The sequence below is a fragment of the Camelina sativa genome, chromosome 11 (assembly GCF_000633955.1).
Source record: "Camelina sativa cultivar DH55 chromosome 11, Cs, whole genome shotgun sequence".
Taxonomy (NCBI): domain Eukaryota; kingdom Viridiplantae; phylum Streptophyta; class Magnoliopsida; order Brassicales; family Brassicaceae; genus Camelina; species Camelina sativa.
In genome coordinates, this window is record NC_025695.1 from 15,911,183 (window position 1) to 15,923,604 (window position 12,422).

Here is a 12,422-nt window from a genome sequence, read left to right on the forward strand (position 1 = left end):
TTTTGAAAATTCAAATTTGTTTAACTTGTCATACTGAAACAAACTGAACAAAATAAAGCAAAATGAACCAAAAGAAGATACAACTTGCCACCTTCTTTAACCTGTCCTTATGCCATCTTTTACAAGTCAACTTATCATCTTCTTTTACTTGTCAACTTGCCAAAACTGATTGAAACCGAAAACACAAACACAAACCATATGCATCAGCCAATTTCGTCGCCTTTGATCTGCAGCAAAACAGCAAACCATCATCTCACCACAAAGCTTTCACAGAGAATTTAAAGTTAAACTCAAAGCTATCAAAATAATTAATCATTGATCCATAACTCTAATTCAAGATTCAAGGTTTAAAAGAACATAACTCATTCAAGAACACATACACTCATTCAAGAACACAAACATACAACTAATCTTCTTAGATTACAGAAGCATGTTACACAAACTAAATGAAGAACCCAAAGTATAGAAACAGAAACAGCCATGAAGATTGATCAAGAACAAACACAAACTATGATCAAGAACATATCCAAACATAGAAACATATCAAATTCAATTCAAATATGACAGTAATACACAACCAAAACTTTTACAATCTGCTAACAAAAACAAGGAAACGAGGGCTTTAGCTTTAGCTTAACACACACCCAAAACATATACAATCTTCCAACAAAAACAAAGAAACGTTTCAATCATGACTAAGAACGAATAAAGAGACTGCTTATTGATTCGAAGAACCTTAATTTTTCTAACACCAAATCTTAATTCAGATAAACCTAATACTAATCACATCAAACAACCCTAATACATCAAAAACTACAAACGAAAACAGGTAGAATCGTACCAAGAGAAGCATATTAGAGCAACGTTTCACCAAACTCTCCAATTTGGAATCTCAAAATTGCCGATTAGGTTCACCAACATTGCAGTTGGTAACCACTCTTTGTTTATATGATGCTCAAGACGGATGAAAGAAGAGATTCTTTGCCTTTATTCTTCCAATTTCATGACCCAAACGGCTCCTTTCATCATATCATCATCATTCCATCAATGTAAACGGATAGCAAATTTATGCCTATAAAGATTCTTCTTCTTTAGAGCCATAAGAAAGAGCAACTTAAACTGAAATTCAGTTAATAAGAAAAAAAAAGTACGCTGAGAATGTTGTACTTTTATATTTAAATATCAATTACTACAGTATTTAAAAAATTTCTCATTCAAAAAATAACTGTAATGTCACATCAAACATTTTAACAGAATATAAGCGGTCATTAGCGGTCGTAAGTTGCAAGTGTTACACGTATGATCACTAGTTGTTTTTGTATACAAATACAACTAGACTGTCTGTACACATAAAGTTGTATAGTTTAGTTCCTTAGAAAACTCGTATTGTTCGTGGATATTTGGAAATCGTTATATACATATATAGTTTGTGACTTTTGTTACTGGAATTTTTCCTTATTTGTGTAGGTAATTTTGTTAGGTTCCTATCTAATCGAAAATTTACTAATTTAAAATATAAACATAAATACATAATGATCAGGTTACATTACGTTACATTTCACATGTTACAAACAGACACAAATCCAAGTTGACATTATTACAACAAAACTCTCAAGGGAGTAAAGTTTGAACCGGTCTGCATCCACTCACACCATATCTAATTTAGAAAGAAAAAAAACTGTAAAGGAGCCTCACATCTTTGGCCAGACTAACTTCTTCATACCTTAACTAGAACGTTGAGGCTTGTTGCTTGCTTTTGGTTTAAGCAAGAGAGAAGAAACATATTTTTTACGCAAAAACTGCTGCTTGAACTAGCTCGTTGAACATTGATATACCAAAAAGGTGGCACTGGTGGAAGACGTTATGGACTCTTTGACGGTACGTACTTGTGGACCGTAGTAGATGTAAGAACTATTTTGGGTATAAAGAGAAGAGAGGTTGGTATTACAAGGATAAGGAATATTAGGATTTGACATGGAAGTGTTTCTGTTGTGCTTTTGTAACCCATCTCCTGCTATCATCGCATGCCGGTCCTTTCGAGCAAGTTCCATAGTAGTAGAAAGACTAAGTAAAAAGAGAGAGAGAGAGAGAGAGAGAGAGAGAGAGAGAGAGAGAGAGAGAGAGATTAAGAAATGTATTGATTTTGTTGTTTCGGGTGGTTGGAAAAAACAACAAAGTTAGTGGATTTTTTATAGATAGAGTCCTGATCAGGGTGTAATTGTCTTTCGGACATGATAATATTAACATTAAATTAATAATACGATTTTCATAAAATTGTACTACTTAAGTTAATATTCTTCGAATGTGTTTATTGATGTATTGCTGGAGAATTTTGAAAATCTATACAAACTCGTCAGAGTTTAAATTCAAAGTTAAGTAACATTGAAAATCAAATTACCAAAATAATTTAATACTTTTCAATATATATACGAGGGTGTTCGTATTTTGTTAATAAGTTCATGGTTTTCTTAGGAATGTTGCAATACGCTAGTTTGGTCCGTATTAGTTTGGCAGATTTGTAGCTGGTCGATTGAGATAGGATTTTAAAGAGCCCGGCCCTTCGCACTAAATAAGGGTACTGGTTTTGATGGATTCGGCGGAACATTAGGTATGTATATACATTATATGAGTTGGAGAGAACAAGATCTTGATTTTCTTAAAGCCTAAACAAAAGTACCGGCCAGAACCAAGAAGACTCTTCTAAGACAAGACCAAGCTGGTAGCAATATATTTATGACTTTTAACATGATTTGTGAGGAATATATATATATATATATATATATATATATCATATATGCATGATAATGTGTAATGGAAGTATGTATATTATAATGTGCATAAGTAATGTATCAATTAACATATCATGTAATGCTTAGAGTAGAAAAAAATCTCGAGAAATCTTGGGAGAGAAGGGATATGGGATCTGCTTCCGGAGGTTAAAGTGACACTGCTTGGAGAAAAAGAGAAAAGTCGGCAAGGATTTGGTATTCGTTATATTCTCTATTATTTCTTCTCTTTTAGCATCTTATTCAACTCTATTATCATTCCTCTTTATCTCTTTTCATAGACTTTTTGTTCTCAGAATATATCCAAAGGATGCCAGTTTTTAGATATTATAATTCTTATCGTAATGATATTATGATGAACCATTTTTTGTAAGGATATAATTCTTATTTATACCTTAATTCAAAAAACCAATGATTTCACTTAATTAATTCCGGGTTGGAGATTTTTACCAGATCTGATTTTTCTTGCTTTTAAACCCTTTTTTTTTTTTTGAGGTGGACCTTTATGTGTGAGTAAATATGGGTTTCACATAAATTCCATGGTATGATAGATTTAGGATTGTGGTTTAAGAATAATAAACCCCTAACATAAAACACATAATTTATCGTTTTGACCATTAATGTAAAAAAGTTTGTGTTTAATGTTTTATTTATAAACATTTTTTTTTAAAAATAGGAGGAAAGCTATGACAGAGAATGATAAGAGCTTGGAAGCTATACATCGAAAATGAAAATGAATTTTATTCAAAAAAAAAAAATGAAAATGAACAAAACCAAGGGTTTATAAGGAAGAATCTGAAAGCAATAGACTGTAAACGAACTGACACAAAACTCGCCATGTACTAGAAATAAATCATATCAACGATCCAGTGAACGACGGTGAGTTGTTAAATTTAAAAACCCATAGCTTTTGATACATTGTTAAATTCAAAAGAAATCAGTCTCTCTATAAAAGAAATTTTTAACTTGGTATATAGCATTATCTTTATATATATATATATATACAGAACTTATAAGTTTTAACAAGATACCAATCTTCCTCCTGAATCTAAAACTTAATTATATAATTTGAGATATTTGAATCCTTCTATATTATTTTTTTTAACAGGAAAAGGATGAAAGATTCATTATTAAACAACATTAAATTCTTGGACCCTTAATTTTGTAGGAATCAGTCTCTCTATAAAAGAAGTTTCAACTTGGTACAATATATTATTTTTCTTTGTTGAAGAACTTGNATGACAGTAATACACAACCAAAACTTTTACAATCTGCTAACAAAAACAAGGAAACGAGGGCTTTAGCTTTAGCTTAACACACACCCAAAACATATACAATCTTCCAACAAAAACAAAGAAACGTTTCAATCATGACTAAGAACGAATAAAGAGACTGCTTATTGATTCGAAGAACCTTAATTTTTCTAACACCAAATCTTAATTCAGATAAACCTAATACTAATCACATCAAACAACCCTAATACATCAAAAACTACAAACGAAAACAGGTAGAATCGTACCAAGAGAAGCATATTAGAGCAACGTTTCACCAAACTCTCCAATTTGGAATCTCAAAATTGCCGATTAGGTTCACCAACATTGCAGTTGGTAACCACTCTTTGTTTATATGATGCTCAAGACGGATGAAAGAAGAGATTCTTTGCCTTTATTCTTCCAATTTCATGACCCAAACGGCTCCTTTCATCATATCATCATCATTCCATCAATGTAAACGGATAGCAAATTTATGCCTATAAAGATTCTTCTTCTTTAGAGCCATAAGAAAGAGCAACTTAAACTGAAATTCAGTTAATAAGAAAAAAAAAGTACGCTGAGAATGTTGTACTTTTATATTTAAATATCAATTACTACAGTATTTAAAAAATTTCTCATTCAAAAAATAACTGTAATGTCACATCAAACATTTTAACAGAATATAAGCGGTCATTAGCGGTCGTAAGTTGCAAGTGTTACACGTATGATCACTAGTTGTTTTTGTATACAAATACAACTAGACTGTCTGTACACATAAAGTTGTATAGTTTAGTTCCTTAGAAAACTCGTATTGTTCGTGGATATTTGGAAATCGTTATATACATATATAGTTTGTGACTTTTGTTACTGGAATTTTTCCTTATTTGTGTAGGTAATTTTGTTAGGTTCCTATCTAATCGAAAATTTACTAATTTAAAATATAAACATAAATACATAATGATCAGGTTACATTACGTTACATTTCACATGTTACAAACAGACACAAATCCAAGTTGACATTATTACAACAAAACTCTCAAGGGAGTAAAGTTTGAACCGGTCTGCATCCACTCACACCATATCTAATTTAGAAAGAAAAAAAACTGTAAAGGAGCCTCACATCTTTGGCCAGACTAACTTCTTCATACCTTAACTAGAACGTTGAGGCTTGTTGCTTGCTTTTGGTTTAAGCAAGAGAGAAGAAACATATTTTTTACGCAAAAACTGCTGCTTGAACTAGCTCGTTGAACATTGATATACCAAAAAGGTGGCACTGGTGGAAGACGTTATGGACTCTTTGACGGTACGTACTTGTGGACCGTAGTAGATGTAAGAACTATTTTGGGTATAAAGAGAAGAGAGGTTGGTATTACAAGGATAAGGAATATTAGGATTTGACATGGAAGTGTTTCTGTTGTGCTTTTGTAACCCATCTCCTGCTATCATCGCATGCCGGTCCTTTCGAGCAAGTTCCATAGTAGTAGAAAGACTAAGTAAAAAGAGAGAGAGAGAGAGAGAGAGAGAGAGAGAGAGAGAGAGAGAGAGAGAGATTAAGAAATGTATTGATTTTGTTGTTTCGGGTGGTTGGAAAAAACAACAAAGTTAGTGGATTTTTTATAGATAGAGTCCTGATCAGGGTGTAATTGTCTTTCGGACATGATAATATTAACATTAAATTAATAATACGATTTTCATAAAATTGTACTACTTAAGTTAATATTCTTCGAATGTGTTTATTGATGTATTGCTGGAGAATTTTGAAAATCTATACAAACTCGTCAGAGTTTAAATTCAAAGTTAAGTAACATTGAAAATCAAATTACCAAAATAATTTAATACTTTTCAATATATATACGAGGGTGTTCGTATTTTGTTAATAAGTTCATGGTTTTCTTAGGAATGTTGCAATACGCTAGTTTGGTCCGTATTAGTTTGGCAGATTTGTAGCTGGTCGATTGAGATAGGATTTTAAAGAGCCCGGCCCTTCGCACTAAATAAGGGTACTGGTTTTGATGGATTCGGCGGAACATTAGGTATGTATATACATTATATGAGTTGGAGAGAACAAGATCTTGATTTTCTTAAAGCCTAAACAAAAGTACCGGCCAGAACCAAGAAGACTCTTCTAAGACAAGACCAAGCTGGTAGCAATATATTTATGACTTTTAACATGATTTGTGAGGAATATATATATATATATATATATATATATATCATATATGCATGATAATGTGTAATGGAAGTATGTATATTATAATGTGCATAAGTAATGTATCAATTAACATATCATGTAATGCTTAGAGTAGAAAAAAATCTCGAGAAATCTTGGGAGAGAAGGGATATGGGATCTGCTTCCGGAGGTTAAAGTGACACTGCTTGGAGAAAAAGAGAAAAGTCGGCAAGGATTTGGTATTCGTTATATTCTCTATTATTTCTTCTCTTTTAGCATCTTATTCAACTCTATTATCATTCCTCTTTATCTCTTTTCATAGACTTTTTGTTCTCAGAATATATCCAAAGGATGCCAGTTTTTAGATATTATAATTCTTATCGTAATGATATTATGATGAACCATTTTTTGTAAGGATATAATTCTTATTTATACCTTAATTCAAAAAACCAATGATTTCACTTAATTAATTCCGGGTTGGAGATTTTTACCAGATCTGATTTTTCTTGCTTTTAAACCCTTTTTTTTTTTTTGAGGTGGACCTTTATGTGTGAGTAAATATGGGTTTCACATAAATTCCATGGTATGATAGATTTAGGATTGTGGTTTAAGAATAATAAACCCCTAACATAAAACACATAATTTATCGTTTTGACCATTAATGTAAAAAAGTTTGTGTTTAATGTTTTATTTATAAACATTTTTTTTTAAAAATAGGAGGAAAGCTATGACAGAGAATGATAAGAGCTTGGAAGCTATACATCGAAAATGAAAATGAATTTTATTCAAAAAAAAAAAATGAAAATGAACAAAACCAAGGGTTTATAAGGAAGAATCTGAAAGCAATAGACTGTAAACGAACTGACACAAAACTCGCCATGTACTAGAAATAAATCATATCAACGATCCAGTGAACGACGGTGAGTTGTTAAATTTAAAAACCCATAGCTTTTGATACATTGTTAAATTCAAAAGAAATCAGTCTCTCTATAAAAGAAATTTTTAACTTGGTATATAGCATTATCTTTATATATATATATATATACAGAACTTATAAGTTTTAACAAGATACCAATCTTCCTCCTGAATCTAAAACTTAATTATATAATTTGAGATATTTGAATCCTTCTATATTATTTTTTTTAACAGGAAAAGGATGAAAGATTCATTATTAAACAACATTAAATTCTTGGACCCTTAATTTTGTAGGAATCAGTCTCTCTATAAAAGAAGTTTCAACTTGGTACAATATATTATTTTTCTTTGTTGAAGAACTTGGTATAATATAACTTCGAGCAAGATATCAATCTTCGTCCCGATCGAATCCAAATCTATGCTTTAACAAAAAACAAAAATAAAATAAAAAATAAAAAACGATTTTATAATTCAAGATATTTGAATCCCTGTAAACTTTTTCTAAGACAAAGGCGGAAAGATTCATTTATTAAACAAAATTAAAATCTTCGGAAAAAAGCCTAAATTTTATTTAAACCCACACGTGCAATTAATCATAAGATCTCAGTTAAAGGAAAGAAGGTAAAAGACATTCATATATGTCTTATACTTATTTCAGTAAAACAAACGGTGGAAAGAAAAAGAAAAAATTAGCCAAATTGTTTTTCATCTTGTTTGAGTGGTTTGTGATATTAGGGAACGTTGTCTTCCGATCATTTAGAGTATTTCATTTCAATAGTTACATGTTCTTGACATAAAAAGGAAAGTCTTATCATTAACCTATTTTTGAATAGATTTTGTTTTTGTTGTTGTTGTGAGTGTTATTAAAAAACTTCAGTTCATATCATTATGTCTAGCTTCATGAAGATTTTTAAAAAAGCTGTTTTGAAGGGTTTTTTTTTTTCTGTTGAACATTGATTGCTTTAAGCACAAATATGTGGGTTTTATTGAAAAAATATATATTAGATTTTTTAAAAGTAGGCAAATAGTGTTTTTCTATTTGACAGACTTTGATTTCCTTCGGTTTGTATGACTGTATGAGACGTAGTTCACACCGAAATGATGTAATTATTTACCGCTGACAAGTGACAACATAAGGAATAAAACTATTAATTATAGGGCGATGGTCTTCACAATTGAGTTCAAATATTCAATTTGATGCTAACTACATGCATATTTATTGATTTTTATAATAAGTAACATTTTTTTTGGTTAACAATATTATAAAATTAACTCAGAACTGAAATCTTATACAGTTTTTGTGTTTAAACAAAATTGGAATACGATTGTNACACAAATCCAAGTTGACATTATTACAACAAAACTCTCAAGGGAGTAAAGTTTGAACCGGTCTGCATCCACTCACACCATATCTAATTTAGAAAGAAAAAAAACTGTAAAGGAGCCTCACATCTTTGGCCAGACTAACTTCTTCATACCTTAACTAGAACGTTGAGGCTTGTTGCTTGCTTTTGGTTTAAGCAAGAGAGAAGAAACATATTTTTTACGCAAAAACTGCTGCTTGAACTAGCTCGTTGAACATTGATATACCAAAAAGGTGGCACTGGTGGAAGACGTTATGGACTCTTTGACGGTACGTACTTGTGGACCGTAGTAGATGTAAGAACTATTTTGGGTATAAAGAGAAGAGAGGTTGGTATTACAAGGATAAGGAATATTAGGATTTGACATGGAAGTGTTTCTGTTGTGCTTTTGTAACCCATCTCCTGCTATCATCGCATGCCGGTCCTTTCGAGCAAGTTCCATAGTAGTAGAAAGACTAAGTAAAAAGAGAGAGAGAGAGAGAGAGAGAGAGAGAGAGAGAGAGAGAGAGAGAGAGATTAAGAAATGTATTGATTTTGTTGTTTCGGGTGGTTGGAAAAAACAACAAAGTTAGTGGATTTTTTATAGATAGAGTCCTGATCAGGGTGTAATTGTCTTTCGGACATGATAATATTAACATTAAATTAATAATACGATTTTCATAAAATTGTACTACTTAAGTTAATATTCTTCGAATGTGTTTATTGATGTATTGCTGGAGAATTTTGAAAATCTATACAAACTCGTCAGAGTTTAAATTCAAAGTTAAGTAACATTGAAAATCAAATTACCAAAATAATTTAATACTTTTCAATATATATACGAGGGTGTTCGTATTTTGTTAATAAGTTCATGGTTTTCTTAGGAATGTTGCAATACGCTAGTTTGGTCCGTATTAGTTTGGCAGATTTGTAGCTGGTCGATTGAGATAGGATTTTAAAGAGCCCGGCCCTTCGCACTAAATAAGGGTACTGGTTTTGATGGATTCGGCGGAACATTAGGTATGTATATACATTATATGAGTTGGAGAGAACAAGATCTTGATTTTCTTAAAGCCTAAACAAAAGTACCGGCCAGAACCAAGAAGACTCTTCTAAGACAAGACCAAGCTGGTAGCAATATATTTATGACTTTTAACATGATTTGTGAGGAATATATATATATATATATATATATATATATCATATATGCATGATAATGTGTAATGGAAGTATGTATATTATAATGTGCATAAGTAATGTATCAATTAACATATCATGTAATGCTTAGAGTAGAAAAAAATCTCGAGAAATCTTGGGAGAGAAGGGATATGGGATCTGCTTCCGGAGGTTAAAGTGACACTGCTTGGAGAAAAAGAGAAAAGTCGGCAAGGATTTGGTATTCGTTATATTCTCTATTATTTCTTCTCTTTTAGCATCTTATTCAACTCTATTATCATTCCTCTTTATCTCTTTTCATAGACTTTTTGTTCTCAGAATATATCCAAAGGATGCCAGTTTTTAGATATTATAATTCTTATCGTAATGATATTATGATGAACCATTTTTTGTAAGGATATAATTCTTATTTATACCTTAATTCAAAAAACCAATGATTTCACTTAATTAATTCCGGGTTGGAGATTTTTACCAGATCTGATTTTTCTTGCTTTTAAACCCTTTTTTTTTTTTTGAGGTGGACCTTTATGTGTGAGTAAATATGGGTTTCACATAAATTCCATGGTATGATAGATTTAGGATTGTGGTTTAAGAATAATAAACCCCTAACATAAAACACATAATTTATCGTTTTGACCATTAATGTAAAAAAGTTTGTGTTTAATGTTTTATTTATAAACATTTTTTTTTAAAAATAGGAGGAAAGCTATGACAGAGAATGATAAGAGCTTGGAAGCTATACATCGAAAATGAAAATGAATTTTATTCAAAAAAAAAAAATGAAAATGAACAAAACCAAGGGTTTATAAGGAAGAATCTGAAAGCAATAGACTGTAAACGAACTGACACAAAACTCGCCATGTACTAGAAATAAATCATATCAACGATCCAGTGAACGACGGTGAGTTGTTAAATTTAAAAACCCATAGCTTTTGATACATTGTTAAATTCAAAAGAAATCAGTCTCTCTATAAAAGAAATTTTTAACTTGGTATATAGCATTATCTTTATATATATATATATATACAGAACTTATAAGTTTTAACAAGATACCAATCTTCCTCCTGAATCTAAAACTTAATTATATAATTTGAGATATTTGAATCCTTCTATATTATTTTTTTTAACAGGAAAAGGATGAAAGATTCATTATTAAACAACATTAAATTCTTGGACCCTTAATTTTGTAGGAATCAGTCTCTCTATAAAAGAAGTTTCAACTTGGTACAATATATTATTTTTCTTTGTTGAAGAACTTGGTATAATATAACTTCGAGCAAGATATCAATCTTCGTCCCGATCGAATCCAAATCTATGCTTTAACAAAAAACAAAAATAAAATAAAAAATAAAAAACGATTTTATAATTCAAGATATTTGAATCCCTGTAAACTTTTTCTAAGACAAAGGCGGAAAGATTCATTTATTAAACAAAATTAAAATCTTCGGAAAAAAGCCTAAATTTTATTTAAACCCACACGTGCAATTAATCATAAGATCTCAGTTAAAGGAAAGAAGGTAAAAGACATTCATATATGTCTTATACTTATTTCAGTAAAACAAACGGTGGAAAGAAAAAGAAAAAATTAGCCAAATTGTTTTTCATCTTGTTTGAGTGGTTTGTGATATTAGGGAACGTTGTCTTCCGATCATTTAGAGTATTTCATTTCAATAGTTACATGTTCTTGACATAAAAAGGAAAGTCTTATCATTAACCTATTTTTGAATAGATTTTGTTTTTGTTGTTGTTGTGAGTGTTATTAAAAAACTTCAGTTCATATCATTATGTCTAGCTTCATGAAGATTTTTAAAAAAGCTGTTTTGAAGGGTTTTTTTTTTTCTGTTGAACATTGATTGCTTTAAGCACAAATATGTGGGTTTTATTGAAAAAATATATATTAGATTTTTTAAAAGTAGGCAAATAGTGTTTTTCTATTTGACAGACTTTGATTTCCTTCGGTTTGTATGACTGTATGAGACGTAGTTCACACCGAAATGATGTAATTATTTACCGCTGACAAGTGACAACATAAGGAATAAAACTATTAATTATAGGGCGATGGTCTTCACAATTGAGTTCAAATATTCAATTTGATGCTAACTACATGCATATTTATTGATTTTTATAATAAGTAACATTTTTTTTGGTTAACAATATTATAAAATTAACTCAGAACTGAAATCTTATACAGTTTTTGTGTTTAAACAAAATTGGAATACGATTGTTTTTGTTTTTTGTTTGTTTACTCAAAAATTGAAATACAATTCTGATTTTTTTGTCTGTTTACTCAAAATTGAAATATTAAAAATTATTTTTTTGTTAAACGAAAAACAAAAAAAATGTTATAATCCATTTTCTCAAATGGTTAAACAAAAAAAAAACTGTATAGAATTATATTACTCAGAATTGGTTCGTTTAAGCTGTATTATAATATTTTATTAACCACTTCAGAAAAATATTATAATATGACTATATGAGTATCTAATATATGGAATGAAAGGATTTGTCCAAGAAAAGGAAAAAAAGGCTGACTGTCAAACCGTCCCTGACCTTTGTGAGGGAATGATAAATTTGATTCCATGTTTGAGATGCTTACACGTATCATATTTTCAACAAGGAATATATCAGACTTTGAACTTTATATTAAATAGAATAAAACAAAATGAAGACGAGTGTTCAAATGGAAATATACAAGTGGATAATTCCTAATCACAATTTCACTAAATAAAGTAATGAAAAGCTATTTGTAAAGGCAAATTCTGTAATTCCGATATCCGAG

The 12,422-nt window shown here is 30.3% G+C and overlaps 3 protein-coding genes across 3 annotated transcripts; all 3 read right to left on the bottom strand.

Annotated features, from left to right (window-relative positions):
- LOC104723540 lies at positions 1,490-2,136 on the bottom strand. The gene has a single exon (XM_010441920.2). It carries the CDS (start codon positions 2,049-2,051, stop codon positions 1,812-1,814), a length of 240 nt encoding a protein of 79 aa, XP_010440222.1. The 5' UTR covers positions 2,052-2,136; the 3' UTR covers positions 1,490-1,811.
- Positions 4,954-5,600, bottom strand: LOC104723539. The gene has a single exon (XM_010441919.2). The coding sequence runs from the start codon at positions 5,513-5,515 to the stop codon at positions 5,276-5,278; it is 240 nt and encodes a 79-aa protein (XP_010440221.1). The 5' UTR covers positions 5,516-5,600; the 3' UTR covers positions 4,954-5,275.
- On the bottom strand, positions 8,462-9,013 carry LOC104723538. Its single transcript, XM_010441918.2, has one exon. It carries the CDS (start codon positions 8,928-8,930, stop codon positions 8,691-8,693), a length of 240 nt encoding a protein of 79 aa, XP_010440220.1. The 5' UTR covers positions 8,931-9,013; the 3' UTR covers positions 8,462-8,690.